The sequence below is a fragment of the Scyliorhinus torazame genome, chromosome 25, assembly GCF_047496885.1.
Source record: "Scyliorhinus torazame isolate Kashiwa2021f chromosome 25, sScyTor2.1, whole genome shotgun sequence".
Classification (NCBI taxonomy): domain Eukaryota; kingdom Metazoa; phylum Chordata; class Chondrichthyes; order Carcharhiniformes; family Scyliorhinidae; genus Scyliorhinus; species Scyliorhinus torazame.
In genome coordinates this window covers 16,713,669-16,732,307 of record NC_092731.1, presented here as the reverse complement: position 1 = coordinate 16,732,307, position 18,639 = coordinate 16,713,669, and the positions used below count along the sequence as shown (strand labels likewise).

The following is an 18,639-nucleotide window of genomic DNA, read 5'->3' as shown; positions in this document are numbered from 1 at the left end:
TCATTCTCTCCTCACACGACAAACCCCTGATCTCTGGAATCGATCTAGTGACCCTCCTCTGAACTGCCTCCAATGCCACTACATCTTTCCTCAAATAAGGGGACCAAAACTTTGCACAATACTCCAGATGTGGTCTCACCAATACCTTGTACAGTTGCTGCAACACCTTTATACCCTTTCTTTAGCCATAGATGCCAAAATTCCATTTGCTTTCCTTATTACGTGCTGCACCCGCATGCTAGTTTTCCACAATTCATGCACGAGGACACCCAGATCCCTCTGCACTTGAGCACTCTGATGTTCCTCTCCATTTAGAGAATAAGTGTCTCTCCATTTTGCCCGACCAAAATGGGTGACCTCACACGTCATTAAACCCCAGCTGCCCAATTTTGGCCCACTCACATACCCTATCTATATCCCTTTGTAAGGTTCTTATTTCCTCATTGGAAAAGACTTTCCCACCTATTTTAGATCTGCCGTGAATATCCTTTAATTCCATCCACAGAATGCTTGGATACCTGTGCCCTGGACAAGCATCAGCCTTTACCTCACCCAAATACGCCGATGAGTGGAAAGGACAAAATGCAAAGCCCCTGGGTGGAATCGTTTGCTAAAGGATTGTATGGAATAGCTCACGCTGAAGAACAGCCAGAGCTCGGCAAAGCTAAGGTATGTCTTTATTGCATCAACGATCAGCCATCGCTCCCCCACCCAACCAACCCCCGCCGTAGTGTTTTTACAAGAGTTCCACGTCCTGAAAGATATAAGGAAAGGAAGCACAGCCGGGGGCTCTTACCACTGAGAGGGCTGGGATGAATGTTGGACAAGGTGGAGCTGTACTGTGAGAAACCCTTACCCTCAGGTGGACCCTCAGTGTTGAGGCCCAGGCGTGACAAACGGCCACTTTACCCGAGTACATTGGAGGATTTTAAAAACTTTGTTCATGCGAGGTGGGTGGCACTGGATTGGCTCAGCATTTATTGCCCATCCCTAATTGCCTCTTGAGAAGGTGGTGGTGAGCTGCCTTCTTGAACCCGCCGCAGTCCCTGTGGTGTAAGTACACCCACAGTGCAGTTAGGGAAGGATTTTGATCTAATGACGGTGAAGAAACGGCCGATATATTTCCAAGTCCGGGTGATGAGTGGCCCGGAGGGGAATTTGCAGGTGGTGGTGTTCCCGCGTGACTGCTGCCCTTGGCCTTCTAGATGGTTGTGGGTTTAGAAGGTGCTGCCTAAGGGGCCTTGGCGAGTTACTGCAATGCATCTTTTTTTTTTAAAATTTAGTGTACCCAATTATTTTTTCCAATTAAGGGGCAATTAACGTGGCCAATCCAGCTACCCTGCACATCTTTGGGCTGTGGGGGTGAGATCCACGCAGACACGGGGAGAATGTGCAAACTCCACACGGATAGTGACCTGGGGCCGGGATTCGAACCCGGGTCCTCAGCGCTGTAGGCAGCAATGCTAACCATTGTGCCACAGTGCTGCCCATGCAGTGCAGCGTGTAGATCAGTGTTCTTCAAAGTCGGGGGCGCAACCCGCGGGCGGGTGTCGGGAGGGTCGTGGAGCCATTGTCCGCTGCGCAAATGCCCACGCAGCAGCTGGCTTTTCATAATACCGGCTGCAAGCGGCCGCGAAAATGTTAAAAAAAACAAATTTGGCTGCATTGCGCATGCGGTGATCAGCGTGCCGCCGCTATTTTTTTTTAAACGGTTGCAGCTTTCTGTTTTACAAGTTCGGTAGTGGTTTTTATTCCTTTAATTTTTTTTTTCATTTATTTTATTCATTTTCTTTTTTACAAGTTCGGGGGGGGGGGTTTATTCATTTTTTTCACTCATAGAACATTACAGCACAGTACAGGCCCTTCGGCCCTCGATGTTGCGCTGACCTGTGAAACCACTCTAAAGCCCATCTACACTATTCCCTTATCATCCATATGTCTATCCAATGACCATTTGAATGCCCTTAGTGTTGGCGAGTCCTCTAAGTTCAGGGGGGGGGGGGGGGGGGGTTTATCTGATAAAATTTTACAGGAAAAAAATTCAGAACTTTGGACATATGGAGACTCCATACTATCCGACACCGGAAGGTCGCGAAGGTCGGCCGGTGTGGGTCGCGAAGGTCGGCCGGCGTGGGTCCCGAAGGTTGGTAGAAATGGGTCCCCAGAAAAAAAGTCTGAAGAACACTGGTGTAGATAGTACACACAGCTGCCAGTGTGTCAGTGGTAGAGGGAGTGAATGTTTAAGGTGGTGGATGAGGTGCTGATCAAGCGGGGCTGCTTTGTCCTGGATGGTGTCGAGTTCCTGGAGTGTTCTTGGAGCTGCACTCATCTTGGCAAGTGGAGAAGCCGTAGAATTCCCAACATCTGATCTACTCTTGTAGCCACTGCAATTATATGGTTGGTCCAGTTCAGTATCTGGTCGACGTTAGCACTGCTGCCTCCCTCATAGCGCCAGGGACCCAGTTCAATTCCAACCTCAGGTGACTGTACGTCTGCACTTGCTCCGGTTTCCTCCCACAGTCCAACGATGTTCAGGTTAGGTGGATTGGCCATGATAAATTGCCCCTTAAGAGTCCGGGGTTGTGCAGGTTAGATGGGGTTGCGGGGATAGGTTGGTGGCCTGGGTAGGGTGCTCTTTTAGAGGGTTGGGGTAGACTAGATGGGTTCTCATGGAGGCCACGTATAGGTTGGTCTCTTTAAGTTACCACAGCTGCAAAAATGTTTTTAAAGAGTCCAGGGACTGGTTAAAAAAAAAAATCGGCCACACACGGCAAACCAAAATGAGGGGATACGATGACACATGGAAGTTCAAGTGGGACATCTTCACAGGCTAGTTGGGCCTGTTCCTGTGCAGTACGTGCTATGTAGAAAGTTCTCTCTTGCGAGAATGAATTCTGATCTTCAAATTTCTTTTGTTGTGAAGGTGAGATCGGCCGACACCCAGGGTAATTTCCTCTGTTACTCCTGCAACAAAGTCTTCCCGTTACAGCGCATGCTGACCCGGCACCTCAAGTGCCACAGCTCACTGAAGAAACACATCTGCAGGTTCTGCAGTAAAGGCTTCAACGACACCTTTGATCTGAAGAGGCACATGCGAACGCACACAGGTATGGGGGAGGTGGCGGGGAGGGGGGGAAGAGTTACATCAGGGTTAGAGATGGGCGACATTCAGTTAAGTCTCATCCACGACATGGCACCTCCGACAGTGCCGCCCGCCCTCAGTACCGCGTTGGGAGTGTCAGCCTAGACTTGGGATCAGCAGGCTGGTATTTGAACCCACGGTCAGCGCTGTTGCCTGCGTCAGAACGTTGCGGAGGCCGGGACCAGAGTGCTTTATCAGGACTGACGGTACTGAGTGAACACTGCGCTGTCAGAGGTGCTGCCTTTTGAATGAGTTCCCTCGGGTGAATGTCCAAGATCCCGCCGCGTTATTTAAAGCAGCCTTGCATGCTCGGTGGGCACCGCAGGGTCTGGAGTGCTTTATCAACCCTTTTGATCACCTTTTGGTTTAAGAATTTAAGTTTCATTTGCCCGTTGTTTTTTTTCAGGTCAGTGCCCTTTTAAGGGGCACTTTTAATTCATCCCCCAGTTTGCTTAATTTAGTTTAATTAGTTGAACTCAAAGTGGTCCAAAGTGAGGCAGGGCAGTTCTGCCAGTGCCCATCACTGAATACATGAATAGGATGGGAATAGAGGGATACCGACCCCGGAAGTGTAGATTTTAGTTTAGTCGGGCAGCATGGTCGGCACAGGCTTGGAGGGCCAAACGGCCTGTTCCTGTGCTGTACTTTTCTTTGTTCTTTGTTCTTACATCCCCTTGACATGGACGAACGGGTCAATTTATTTCATGGCCATCAGTGGGAGCTTGCGGTGCACAAATTGGCTGCTGTGTTTCCAACATTAACAGCGAGGACGCATTGGAACAATTTAATTGGCTTCAAGTCGCCTTGGGTCACGAGAGGTTGCGAAAGGCGCTATATAAATGCAAGTTCTTTCCTCGGTTCTTTGTCTTTTTTCACGGCACATCCTCACTTTATCACCCCCGCCTTTGTTTTGAGCAGGCATTCGCCCTTACAAGTGCGACCGGTGCGAGAAGGCATTCACACAGCGCTGCTCCTTGGAATCGCACCTGAAGAAGATTCACAGCGTGCACCAAACCTACGCCTACAGGGAACGGCGGTCCAAGATTTTTGTGTGCGAGGACTGCGGCTTTACATCCAGTCAGGGGGAGACGTACTTCCTGCACCTCAGGGGCCATCACCCCACCAGCCCCTTACTACGCAGGTACCTGCGGAAGCAAAGCGCATCATTTCAGAACAGATTGAGCATGCTGTTCTTCCCACACTTTGACTAGCAACTAGCTAAGACAGAAAGTTGGCATTCATAAAAATGCCTTTCATTGATTGTTGTAAAAAATCCATCTGGCTGACTTTAGGGAAGGAAATCTGCCGTCCTTACCCAGTCTGGCCTACATGAGACTACATGGGATTTTGATATATTCGTTTATTACTCTTCATGGTCGGAGCCTCGGCAGTGCCTGGATGAGGTCCTCCAAGTCCACCTTCAGTTTTAGTCAGCGGACACTCCTTGACGATGTGAATCACCGTTTGGACTGTTCAACACTGTGGTCTTGGTGATCCCAATGATCTCAGGCAGCTGCAAGGCCTTGATCAGTCCTGAAACGCTTCAAAACGGCCCATTGTCGCTGTGGGAGACCAAAGCCAGGCGGACAGAGCTATGGGGTCTGCGGTGAGAGAGCGACCTCTGCTGCCTCTTTCCTCCTGCCTTGGGGAACTCGGTTGTTATTCCTCGACACGGTGGGTTTAACCCTACCTTGTGGCACGAGGGGATGTACATTTGTGGTGGGTTATAAAGAGGTCATTGATGAAGGGCGGGCGTGCCTGTTGCAAGTAGCCTGGTGTTGTGGGGCGGTCAATGTTGCGGAGGACTGGGAGTCATGGAGATTAGTTGGTGGGAGGGTATCCTGCGATGATGCAGGTTGTTGAGTTGCACATCAATATGCCTGGTGGGCGGCACAGTGGTCAGCGCTGCCGCCTCACAGCACCAGGGACCCAGGTTCAATTCCAGCCTCGGGTGACTGTGCGGAGTTTGCACGTTCTGCCCTCCTGTCTGCATGGGTTTCCTCCGGGTACTCTGGTTTCCTCCCAGTCCAAAGATGTGCAGGTTAGGTGGGGTTGGGCGCTCTTTCAGAGTTGGCACAGACTCGATGGGCCTCCTTCTGCACTGTTGGAATTCTATTCTACGTGTGGGCAGATGGTGCCACGCTGAGGCGCAGTATTCCAGTTGAGTACGCGATGGCAAGACTCGGGGTCTTTGGGGTTCTGGTCTGTGATCCGCCTGAGATACCAGCCAGCTTACCGAGAAACATAGAAAACAGGAACAGTAGGAGGCCATTCGGCCCTTTGAGCCTGCTCCACCATTCAATGTGTCATGGCTGATCCTCTATCTCAACGCCAGACCTCCCATGCTCCTCCCCAGTCCTCTTGACACCGTTGGGAGTTTAAAAATCTATTTCCTTCTTAGATATATTCAGTGACTCGGTCTCCACAGCCTTCTGTGGTGGAGAATTCCACAGGTTCACCACCCTGTGTTCTGTAGACTGTTCCCTGTTCTAAATGCTCCCCAGCCAGAGGAAACAACATCCTGGCATCCAACTGTCGAGGTTCTTGTGGAAGTTAATATTTCCTGTTGTGAGTTAATATTTCCTGTTGTGAAAAGTCAGTTAAATCAATGCACAGAATATTATTCCAACTGTTCTTTTAAAAAATATTTTTATTAGTTTATTTACAAAATTAGAAAAAGATTAGTACAAGCATGGCTTTAAAAAATAAACATTATTACCACACTGTTGATTTCTTTGTCTCAATTATACATTATCTTTGAACTGATATGCCCACTGACAGGGGCTCCGACATCGACAGAGCCAGGGACAGCACCACGTGTCCTCACTCAGTCCAGCGATGGCCGCAGTGTGGCGCTGTGCACACGTAGTACAGCCTCATTGCATCCTGCAGCAGGGAGGGAGACGACTCCGTTAAGTACACACTTTGAACTCAAAATCCTTTGTGGCCAACGATGGTCACAAACGCTACGACCATTCAGTTCACTCATAAGAAAACATGCCAACATTTTTCTGGCCCCTTTTAAAACCACAATCTTTGCTAAAGGCCATTAAAAACCCCAGCGTCCGCAAAATGAGGTCAGACAGTCCTGATCTAGATCTTAATAGGCATGTGCTCAAAGGCAGCTGCACGGTCTATAATTCAGAGAGAAACTTTCTGCTTTCTAACCATGGAAGAACATTTGTTATGTGTAAACAATTTACTTTCCATATACAGCTAATTGTGAAAATTTTTTTACTACATTCTCACAATGTTTTGTCCTTTGCTCAGTGAGACCCTAGTTATCCTTGGAACAATAATTTTTCAACAGTTAAAGCTCTCCAGATAGCGTGTAACCAATATGCCGTGTTGCCAGATTCCCACTACACTGCAACCAAGGGTCAAGCTTAAGCTTTTCATCACCCAGGCTACCTTTCATAGTCTCGCAGCTTACACACAACAAAACACACATTTACACCCGGAGTGATATTCATTTCTCCTATTCTCTCTGGCTGCACATTCAGACTCAGAAACGGTCACAAAGGCAAGAGAAAAGCGACAGCTACGTGCACATCCTGGGCTAGGCAGCCGAGGGTTTAAGCAGTGGCTATAATGGCCGTTTGGGCTTGTGCGAACGGCTCGATGGTGGGGTTGGCAGGGAGTGCTGTGAGAAATCATTCGTGCAAAACGATATCGGCAGCAAACAAGCGGCGCCGGCGCCTACTTTCAAAGTTTAACACACCCTCCTCTCCCGTCTTAAAATGGAAGAGAAAATTTGCATTCAGCTTTCTTGACAGAAGGACAAATACTGAAAACAAAATAACTTGCTTGGCCTCTAATAGGGAGCAACTCACATCCACCTAACTTATAATGCTCATTGGCGTAAATGGTTTGAATATATACTTTTAACTGTTGCATGTTTCGACAAAGGGTTCCAATACTGTACCTCAGCTCTTGCACTGTGTGACTGGAAAAAGACAGCTTCCTTGTGGCCACACCTGCAACAACATTCAGAAACAGCTGTAACCTGTTACAGGACACGGACTGGTGAAATAGGCACGCGTTTAGCAGACAAAATTTAATACAGAGCAACATATGAATCCCTACAGTGCAGAAGGAGGCCATTCAGCCCATCGAGTCTGCACCGACTCTCTGGAAGAGCACCTTTGAGGTGCAAAGAGGCTCACTCCCCCGTAAACCCGTCACCCCATCTAACGTTTGAGCAGTAAGGGACAATTTTAGCACGGCCAATCCACCTAACCTGCACATATTTGGGAGGAAACCGGAGCACATGGAGGAAACGCACGCAGACACGGAGAGAACGTGCAACTTCACACAGACAGTGACCCAAGGCCGGAATTGAATCCAGGTCCTTGGAGCTGTGAGGCAGCATTGCTAACCACTGCCCACCGTGCCACACCTGACATGAAGTGATACATTTTGCTGGGGGGGGTGCTCGATCTGTTGAGAAAGATGCTAAAAAAGCAGAAGGGTCCTTAGCTTTATTCGTAGAGGCACAGAGCATCAAAGCAAGTTATGCTAAACCTTTACAAACCATGTGTTATTGCTCAGCGGGGGCAGAGCACCCAATTCCAGGCACCACGCTGTAAGGAAGGCTGGTGCTGCCTTAGAGGAGAGGGATTGACTAGATTGGCTCCAGGGGCGAGGGGCTTCAGTCATGCAGCAAGACTGGAGGTGTTGCTCTCCTGAGCATAGAGAGGTTTAAGAGGAGACGTGACCCCAGGTGCTCAAAACTCCAAAGGGTTCTGATGGGGGTAATTAAGGAGAAAGGGTTTCCAGTGGCAGAAGGGTCAGTAAGCAGGGGACAAAGATTTAATCAATTGGCAACGGGTGACACGAGAAAGAGAATGCTGCACAAGTTCCGAATGCACCGCCTGTGAAGTAGATTCAGCAGCAATTTTAAACAGTTGACTGGACGGTTACTTGAAGGGAAAGAGAATAGAGAGCTACGGGAACAAATCGAAGAGAGGGATTAATTGGACACTCTAACAAAAAGCCGGTATATGTATCCATGTTAAAATGAGTTTGTGGGAATTATATGTCCTTCCCACCCCACCTCCCCAAAGCCGGGCGTAAGAACACCCCACATTTCTAGTTTGCGCTACTTCACAACCCCCAGCCTTCCCAGCTCACTGCTTGAAGGCCGCAGATTCCCTCCTTCAGCCTCCAATCTCGTTGCCGGCTCTAACACCTCAAAGTGCAGCATCGCAAGTTCTTTCGCTCGGTGACGCATCTGCTGACGTGCTTCCAGGCAGCAGGCCCACTCTGCAATCCTCTGAGCCGCCTCTGCACCAAGCCTCAGGATCACATCCAACCTTCTCTGGCTGGAATGTGCGTGTCTTGGAAGAGGAAAAACAGCAACCACAATACAGCAAGCGTACATAGGTTGGGAAATAAACGTCACTACTAGGCGAGCGCGCTGATGGAAGACAGGAGAAGATCAGGAGGCAAAAGACAATCTGCATCGTGTAGTTGGCACCATGGAGAGTATTGTGGGGTTTAAAGTGGGACTGTGTCGAAGAGAGCTGTGAATAGGTGCAGCATCACATAGGGTGCGTGTGGATGGGGAGGGCTGCAGCAGAGTGTAAAGATTTGGGATACAGTACTCGTTTGTTTGGGACAGGATCCAATAGGACAGCTAAGCCTTTAGTGAGTTGGAGAAAGGCTTCATCACAATAACGTCAGATAGCAATCTGACATCTGACAAGAATCTATTGCAGCCAGGAAAATCCCCGAGCTTCTACAAGATTGGTGATTAAGGTTGCCAATGATCGGTAAATAAGAGCAGGCGTGCTTAACAGTGTGGTGTGACTCAGAGATACCAAAGACTTCAACAGTTACACGCATCCCGTTTCTTCCCTTCATAGCACCATAACACGCAGGAGCACAAATCGGCCATTCGGCCCATTGAGTCTGCTCTGCCATTCAATGGAATTATGACTGATCTGATGTGATAATCTCCAACTCCACTTTCCCGCTTCATCCACATAATCCTCGATTCCCTCACTGATTAAAAATCGGTCTCTCACAGCCTGGCACATACTTAATAGCCCAGCCTCTACAGCTCTCTGCAGTAAAGAATTAATTCCACAGATTCACTACCCCTCAGTACATCAAGATTGAATTTTCACGAGATTTAGGCTATCTGAGAAGGATGAGGCTGTTAAAACAGTGCAGCGGTGCTACTTACTTTGGGCACGGGTGGTCTTCTGTTCGAGGCAGTGTTGGGTCCTGTGCCACATCAGCTATGATTTGGGTCAATTCACTGTTACAGAGAGAAAAAAAAAAATCACCTTTGTGAAGACCATGCAGATGTTCTTGACAAAACAGTGCAATAACCATTACTGCAAAGTGCAACCTCGCAAAGCCCAGCACCAGATATTCGACACAGCTGAGCGCCAAATTTAAAATCAACACCAAGGATACAGGGCCTGTCGAGTCAGTATTAACTGGTCAGTTTTATAGCACCGGAGTGTCTGACACAGATTTTATGGCGGTAACGACAGCAAGACAGTCAGCGTTCTCTGTCGCTACTCCGCTTGGACAGGCAGCCACCCCTGCAGTCTGTACATGAACAGAGTAATGGAGAGGCGGCTGCTGCTGCCAGTGAGGTCTCCTGTAGAGGATGCACTGTTGAAGCTCTCCCAGACTGCAATCAATTGGAAATCATTGAACTGATGAGAATTTACACTCCTGCACTCTCAATCTCAAGTGTTACAAACTCTGGGCAACACTGCCTGCTGACTGAGGTTTAACTGGGATTTTATAGACATGCTGAGTTTTAATTACTGCTAAACACCCCCACTGGCCCCGAAAAGATAATTTTACGTTGATGCTGGATGTCTGGAGATCCTCTTGACTTGGCGTCAGACTTAAAAGTGCCATTTGGGAAAAGGGGAACACAACACCTCGGTAGGTGGTGGGCAGCTTCCTCTGAAGTCAGCCGCAGGTTCTATTTCTTCACTGCAGCCTGCAGAATACAGCCCAACAACTCAGCACAGCTCACCGAGGACTCCTTATGACACAGACACAGCATTACAATATTCTACCGAATGGGTCACTGCAAAAGTACTGGGAGCGTACAAAGAACAAAGAACAAAGAAATGTACAGCACAGGAACAGGCCCTTCGGCCCTCCAAGCCCGTGCCGACCATACTGCCCGACTAAACTACAATCTTCTACACTTCCTGGGTCCGTATCCTTCTATTCCCATCCTATTCATATATTTGTCAAGATGCCCCTTAAATGTCCCTATCGTCCCTGCCTCCACTACCTCCTCCGGTAGTGAGTTCCAGGCACCCACTACCCTCTGCGTAAAAAACTTGCCTCGTACATCTACTCTAAACTTTGCCCCTCTCACCTTAAACCTATGCCCCCTAGTAATTGACCCCTCTACCCTGGGGAAAAGCCTCTGACTATCCACTCTGTCTATGCCCCTCATAATTTTGTATACCTCTATCAGGTCGCCCCTCAACCTCCTTCGTTCCAGTGAGAACAAACCGAGTTTATTCAATCGCTCCTCATAGCTTATGCCCTCCATACCAGGCAACATTCTGGTAAATCTCTTCTGCACCCTCTCTAAAGCCTCCACATCCTTCTGGTAGTGTGGCGACCAGAATTGAACACTATACTCCAAGTGTGGCCTAACTAAGGTTCTATACAGCTGCAACATGACTTGCCAATTCTTATACTCAATGCCCCGGCCAATGAAGGCAAGCATGCCGTATGCCTTCTTGACTACCTTCTCCACCTGTGTAGCCCCTTTCAGTGATCTGTGGACCTGTACTCCTAGATCTCTTTGACTTTCAATACTCTTGAGGGTTCTACCATTCACTGTATATTCCCTACCTGCATTAGCCCTTCCAAAATGCATTACCTCACATTTGTCCAGGTTAAACTCCATCTGCCATCTCTCCGCCCAAGTCTCCAGACAATCTAAATCCTGCTGTATCCTCAGACAGTCCTCATCGCTATCCGCAATTCCACCAACCTTTGTGTCGTCTGCAAACTTACTAATCAGACCAGTTACATTTTCCTCCAAATCATTTATATATACTACAAAGAGCAAAGGTCCCAGCACTGATCCCTGTGGAACACCACTGGTCACAGCCCTCCAATTAGAAAAGCATCCCTCCATTGCTACCCTCTGCCTTCTATGGCCTAGCCAGTTCTGTATCCACCTTGCCAGTTCACCCCTGATCCCGTGTAGATTGTGTAATTGTTTTTATTCATTCATGGGACATGCGCATCGCTGGCAGGGCCAGCATTTATTTCCCATCCCTAATTGCCCCTTGAGAAGCTGGTGGAATAACACTTGTTACAAACACAAATCCTTTGATGGCCTAATCAAGTTTAAAATATTCCACGGATTGTTCAGATTCAGTCAGAGAAACATCCTTTTACCCCCATTTCCTCTCAAGGTGGAGTTCCCAGGTATACGGATCTTCCCAATCCTCCAGAACCTCACCAAAAGTTGCCTTTCTCCCTTTGCAAGTATGGATCGTAAGGGCGGTGCTGCTGCGTCAGGCGGTGCTGCTGCGTCAGGCGGTGCTGCTGCGTCAGGCGGTGCTGCTGCGTCAGGCGGTGCTGCTGCGTCAGGCGGTGCTGCTGCGTCAGGCGGTGCTGCTGCGTCAGGCGGTGCTGCTGCGTCAGGCGGTGCTGCTGCGTCAGGCGGTGCTGCTGCGTCAGGCGGTGCTGCTGCGTCAGGCGCACATAGAGAACAGGAGTAGACCATTTGGCCCGTTGAGCCTGCTCTGCCATTCAATACGCTTCAACTCCACTTTCCTCACATGCCTTCATTACCCCCAGAGAACAATAATCGGGCTAACCCCGCCTCAAATGTATTGAACGGTGCAGCACCTGGGGCAGAGAATTCCAAATATTCACAATTCTGAGTGAAGAAATTCCTCCTCATCTTAGTCCTAAATGTTTGCATTAAATGTTCGCCCCCCTTATCGAGAGACTGTGCCCCCCCCCCAAAAAAAACCTGCGGAAACAATCCCTGTATCCGCCCTATCAAGTCCCATCTGTGTTTCAATGAGATCGCCTCTCATTCTTCTAAACTCCAGAGATGAGAAGCCCAGTTTACTCAGCCTCTCATCGTAGGACAGCACCCCTCATTCCAGGCACCAATTTAGTGAGCCTTTGCTGTAGTGCTTCCAAATCGGGTGCCATCACCATGCCAACCGATTCCAGCCTGACCTGATGCACAGAGATGTTATTGTGACCACACCTCGGGTACTGCGCGCAGTTTGTATCTCCAGACCCAAGGAAGGATATAGTTGTCTGAAGAGGGGAGTCAATGAAGATTGTTTCCTGGGGGCTGCGAGGGAGGGAGTCTAGATGTCAGGAGCATAGTCTCAGGGTAAGGCTCAGCAATCTGTGACTTTGATGGAGAGAAATGTCTTTACACAGAGATTTGTGAATCTTTCAAGACAGTGATCGACAGATTTGTCTTTGGACACGGGCTCACAGGCCTCAGTGCGGCCATGGCCAAAGGTCAGAAACAGTGAAGCAGGTGGTATCGACCGACTCCCGATTGTGCGCTTACACGCACACACACACACGCGGCACGAATCTTGGGGTTTAGCTGGAATCTCACTGGGAGTTGTGGCTACAATGTACTGCCAGCCGCAGTTACATTGGTGTTCTGCTTAAACCCGCACACAGCGGACATGACCCGCACATAGCGGACATGAATGCTACTTACTCCACTTCGTGTGTGATTTTGTTGACATAGATACAGCTATTGTCGGCTTCTTGTTGGTAGTCACAGTTTCGACACTAGAATGCAAACATAAAGTATTTGAATTACACAAGACTGTTCACAAAGTTACAACTTCAACTTTTTTTCTCAGGAACATGTGGAAAGTATGAGTGGATTGGGAAACATTAACAGGCCTCCTTCCAAATCTATCCAGCAGCCATCTACTAATAGCTCAGCAATGGACAAATTATCTTTAGGATTGAAAGAGTCGGGCGACAGGTCAGACACCAGCAGGCTTGAAAAATGGTGATAATGATGATAAAATGGATCAAGCAGCTCTAACAAAAGGTTGTCGTCCCAAAACATTAGCTCTGTAACTCTCCCCCACAAATGCCGCCAAGCCTCCTGGATATGTCCAGCATTTTGTGTTTTCAGGCAGTGATTAGATGAGAACATCAGTTCTAAATGCGTAGATGATGGATATACAGAAGGAAAAGCAGTTACAGTTTTGCTGTCCTGGGAGACAATGCACGAGGGCGGTCTGACAAATTAGCAGTGCAACAGCTGGTGAATTTTATCCCTTCAATTACCCCTTCATTCCCGAGGGCTCGCACTCTCACAGACTGGGGAGTCAGGGCTGTAGAGGCACTGATGCCAATTGCAGCACCAAGCAGATCAGACAATCTAGAGCATGCTATGGAATTAAACTCAAAAGGATCTGCAATTTGTGGGCGAGCGTTATACTGGGTAGTGTCGCTATCGTCTGGATCAATGGATAGAGCCCCTCGATCCGATTTCAGTCAGCAATTTGAAACATCTGCAACGTTGCCAACTCAAAAGGTTTTTAGCCTCCATGGTGTCATAAACTGCAGCAGTACACTGAAAGCAATCTTATCCATTCATTCAGCATTGTAGCTAACAATGAGGCGTTTGTCTTATGAAGAGAGATTGAGCAGTTTAGGCCTATCCACTCTCGAGTTTAGAAGAATGAGAGTTCATCGAATTGAGATATACAAGATGATAAAAGGTAAAGTAGACGTAGAACGGATGTTTCCTCTTGTGGGGCATTCTAAAACGAGGTCCTAGTTTTCGGATAAGGGGGAGCAGATTTAAAACAGAGACGAGGAGAAATTATTTCTCTTAAAGGGTGGTGAATCTGTGGAATTCGCTACCCCAGAATGCGGTGGATACTGGGACATTAGTAAATTTGAGGTGATAGACAGAGTTTTAACTGGTAATGGGTTGAAGGGTTCTGGAGAACGGGCAGGAAAGTGGAGTTGATAGTATTGAATGTTGGAGTGGGTTTGAGGGGCTGAATGGCCGACTCCTGCTCCTATTTCTTATTACACTTGACTGTCGCTAGATTTAATCAGCTTGTCTCCATTCCTTGGGGTGACGCAGTGGTTAGCGTTGCTGCCTCGCGACACAGAGGGCCTGGGTTGGATCCCGTTCCCGGGTCACTATCCATGTGGAGTTTGCACATTCTCCCTGTGAGTGCTAACATAGATAAGGTTATTCCTGTGAAACCTGTCTAGCACTATCCTGAGGCTGTGCCTAGGTGTGTGTGAAAGTAGCAGTGCTGCTCACTTAAATTAAGAACAAGCCTGGAGAAAAGCTGAATGTTTTCGAAAGAGAAACACGTGTCTATTGTAAGTGAAACAATATAAACGTGGGTCACACCCAAAGATGTGCAGGGTAATTGAATTGGCCACACTAAATTGCCCCTTAATTGGAAAAACAATTAGGTGGTCTAAATTTATTTTTTAAAAGCTTGCCTCCATTCCAATGGGAGCCACAAGACATTGGAAACCATTCAACACTTATTTTGTTTCACTTACAATCAAGACGTGTTTCTTTCTCTGTCGAAAACATTCAGCTTTTCTTCAAACTTGTTCTTGATTTAAGTGACCAGCTCTGCTACTTTCACACCGCCCTACGCACAGCCTTAAGATGGTGTTAGACCGGTTTCACAGCAACAACCTTGCCTATGGTATCACTCAGCGTGATTTCACATCTCGGGTTGTAAACTTCAGCTCTCCCATTCCTGCTTTACATTCCTCAACATAAAAACACAGCTGCGGGGAGCTAGAAGCGGCCAAGACTGCTTGTGAAATAAGCCCGGACCAGGAAACATGTTAAGGCCATCTATATAATTTATCCCCGTAACCCAGTAACCCCATCTAACCTTTTGGACACAAGGGCAATTTAGCATAGCCAATCCACCTAACCTGCACATCTTTGGATTGTGGGAGGAAACCGGAGCACCCAGAGGAAACCCACGCAGACACGAGGAGAACGTGCAGACTCCGCACAGACAGTGACCCGACGCCGGGATTGAACCTGGATCCCTGGCGCTGTGAGACAGCAGTACTGCCCAATCATCTCAAACACTTGAATCACCCCATAATCTTCTACACTCAAGGGGAATGCAAGCCTAGTCTCTGCATGTATGAGAAGTGGAATAGAAACCTTTCTGGACGGGACACTCCAGACTGATCCAATTGCCTCAGCTGTGTGTATTTTGCTTTTAGAAACAGTAAAACCGACTTCCGGTTGCGGTGATGCCTTGCTAGCCGCACGTTTCGGCGGCTCCAGCTCCGACGGACCTTCGGGCTCTTTTAAGAGCCCCAACGGGAAATTTTTGGGCGACGCAACCCGGTGTGGGGTGAGTGAGAAGGGAGTCCCCCCCCAACGAAGGAGGAAAAAACCGGCGGCGACGGCTGCAGCGCGAGGAATCATCGACCAAAGGGTCAGAAAGGGAGAAGCACAAGATGGCGGCGGAGAAAGCACAGGCGACATGGGGGCCCGAGCAGGATGAATTTTTGAGACGGTGCGTGGAGCTGCTGAAGAGGGAGGTGCTGACCCCGATGCTACAGGCAATTGAGGGGCTCAAGGAGACACAAAAGACCCAGGAGACAGAGCTCCGCGTGGTGGAGCATAAGGTGACGGATAATGAGGACGAGATCCTGGGCCTGGCGGTTAAGACACAAACGCACAAGGCACTTCATAAAAAGTGTACTGAAAGGATCGAGGCCCTAGAAAACGGAGCGCGAAGGAAGAACCTTCGGATACTGGGTCTCCCTGAGGATGTGGAAGGAGTGGACTGTGGAGCTTATGCAAGTACGATGCTGAGCTCACTGATGGGTGCTGAGGCCCCTACGGGCCCCTTGGAGGTGGAGTGGGCACATCGGATCCCGGCGAGAAGACCAAAAGCGGGAGAACCACCCAGGGCGATAATCGTGCGATTTCACCGCCTTAAGGATAGAGAAGAGGTCCTGAGATGGGCTAAAAAGGTGCGGAGTAGCAGATGGGAGAATGCAGTGGTACGGGTGTACCAGGATTGGAGTGCAGAGGTGGCGAGAAGGAGGGCGAGCTTTAACCGAGCCAAGGAGGTGTTGCATAAAAAGGTGAAGTTCGGGATGCTGCAGCCGGCAAGACTATGGGTCACGTATCAGGAGAGACACCATTATTTTGAGACGGCGGAGGAAGCATGGACCTTTATCAAAGAGGAGAAATTGGATCGGAACTGAGGGACTGATGCTGCAGGAAATGTTATTGTTAATGTTATGGTTGAAGTTAATTGAGAAGTAAATTGGGAAGGGGGGAGACATTGGGAAATGTGGGCGCTGGTGAGGGGGGAAAGACGGGACATAGATGGAGAATGAGGAAGGGGAGGGGGAGGGGAAAGGGAGCTGCGCCACAAGAGGGGGGTCAGGTAAAGGAATGTTCCCGCGCCAGAAAGAATATGGCGGGAAGACAGGCGCAAGGCAGATGGGAGTTCCCCACACGGGGGGGTCGAGGAGTGAGCAGGAGTAGCCGGGGTCAGTTGAAGTCAGCTGACTTACGGAAGTAATATGGGGGGAGCAATCACGCTAGAAAGAGGCCTGAACGGACCGATAAAAAGGGCCCGAGTGCTCGCGCATTTGAAAGGACTAAGGGCAGACGTGGTTATGCTCCAAGAGACGCACCTAAAGGTGGCGGATCAAGTTAGGTTAAGGAAAGGATGGGTGGGACAGGTGTTCCACTCAGGACTAGACGCAAAGAACAGAGGGGTGGCCATTTTGGTGGGGAAACGGGTAGCATTTGAAGCAAAGAACATCGTAGCAGATAGCGGAGGTAGATATGTAATGGTGAGTGGCAGGCTGGAGGGAATGGAGGTCGTGTTGGTTAATGTGTATGCCCCGAATTGGGACGATGCGGGATTTATGAGACGGATGCTGGGGTTGTATACCGGACCTGGAGGTAGGAAACTTGATTTTAGGAGGGGACTTTAATACTGTGCTGGACCCGGGGCTAGATAGATCCAGCTCAAGGACCGGAAGAAGGCCGGCAGCGGCCAAGGTGCTTAAGGGGTTTATGGACCAAATGGGGGGAGTGGATCCATGGCGATTTCTTAGACCTAGGGCCAGGGAGTGCTCCTTCTTCTCCCATGTCCATAAAGTATACTCCCGGATAGATTTTTTTGTTTTGGGAAGGTCGTTGATGTCTAGGGTGGAAGAAGCTGAGTATTCAGCCATAGCGGTTTCGGACCATGCCCCACATTGGGTGGACCTGGAATTAGGAGAGGAAAGGGAGCAGAGAGCACTCTGGCGATTAGATGTGGGATTGATGGCGGATGAGGGAGTGTGTGCAAGAGTGCGAGGGTGTATTGAGAGATACCTGGATGTCAATGACGACGGCGAGGTCCCTGTGGGAGTGGTATGGGAAGCACTAAAAGCGGTGGTCAGAGGAGAGCTGATCTCCGTTGGGGCCCACAAAAGGAAAACAGAGGCCAAGGAAAGGGAAAGATTACTGGGGGAGATTTTAAGGGTGGATAGGGAATTTGCAGAGACCCCGGAGGAGGGACTGTACAGGGAGAGGAGACGACTCCAGACGGAGTTTGACCTTCTGACCACCAGAAAGGCGGAGGTGCTGTGGAGGAAGGCACAGGGGAGGAGGTATGAATATGGGGAAAAGGCTAGTCGCCTGTTGGCTCATCAATTGCGAAAGAGGACAGCAGCGAGGGAGATAGGAGGAATTAGAGACGAAAAGGGAGTCACGGTGCGAAGAGCAGGAAAGATAAATGAGGTGTTCAAGACCTTCTATGAGGGACTGTATAGGTCTCAACCCCCAGAGGGAGAGGAGGGGATGCGGCAGTTCCTGGATCAATTGAGGTTCCCGAAAGTGGAGGAGCAGGAGGTGGTAGGCCTGGGGGCACCGATTGGGGTGGACGAGGTTATTAAGGGACTGGGAAGCATGCAAGCAGGGAAGGCTCCGGGACCAGACGGGTTCCCGGTGGAATATTACAGAAAATATGTGGACTTGTTGGCCCCGTTGATGGTGAGGACGTTCAATGAGGCCAGGGAAGGAGGGACTTTACCCCCGACGATGTCGGAGGCGACGATATCGCTAATTTTGAAGAGGGATAAAGATCTGTTGCAGTGCGGGTTCTATAGACCTATTTCATTATTGAACGTGGACGCCAAATTGTTGGCAAAGGTACTGGCATCGAGGATAGAGGACTGTGTCCCGGGGGTAGTGCACGAAGACCAGACAGGGTTCGTAAAAGGGAGACAACTGAATGTTAACGTGCGACGACTATTAGGGGTGATAATGATGCCCCCAGTGGAGGGGGAGGCAGAGATAGTGGCGGCAATGGATGCAGAGAAGGCATTTGATAGGGTGGAGTGGGAGTATTTATGGGAAGTGTTAAGGAGGTTTGGGTTCGGGAACGGGTTTATTAGCTGGGTCAAACTTCTGTATGGGGCTCCAATGGCAAGTGTAGTTACGGGTCGACAAAGATCGGAGTATT

At 49.2% G+C, this 18,639-nt stretch overlaps 2 protein-coding genes across 2 annotated transcripts in view; one reads left to right on the top strand and one right to left on the bottom strand.

Annotated features, from left to right (window-relative positions):
• The first annotated feature begins 305 nt into the window (after positions 1-305).
• Positions 306-5,628, top strand: LOC140402370 (putative transcription factor Ovo-like 1). Its single transcript, XM_072490106.1, has 3 exons — positions 306-669; positions 2,924-3,107; positions 4,061-5,628. The coding sequence occupies exons 1-3, from the start codon at positions 565-567 to the stop codon at positions 4,351-4,353; spliced, it is 582 nt and encodes a 193-aa protein (XP_072346207.1). The 5' UTR covers positions 306-564; the 3' UTR covers positions 4,354-5,628.
• A 146-nt stretch (positions 5,629-5,774) lies between these two features.
• Positions 5,775-18,639, bottom strand: part of polr2i (RNA polymerase II subunit I) — a 30,249-nt gene continuing 17,384 nt past the window's right edge. Inside the window, exons 3-6 of the mRNA XM_072490107.1 lie at positions 12,852-12,925; positions 9,333-9,407; positions 7,068-7,119; positions 5,775-6,028 (exon numbers count right to left, since the gene is read on the bottom strand). Coding sequence (XP_072346208.1) covers positions 5,966-6,028; positions 7,068-7,119; positions 9,333-9,407; positions 12,852-12,925 — 264 coding nt within the window. The 3' untranslated portion in view covers positions 5,775-5,965. The remainder of the gene's footprint in view (positions 6,029-7,067; positions 7,120-9,332; positions 9,408-12,851; positions 12,926-18,639) is intronic.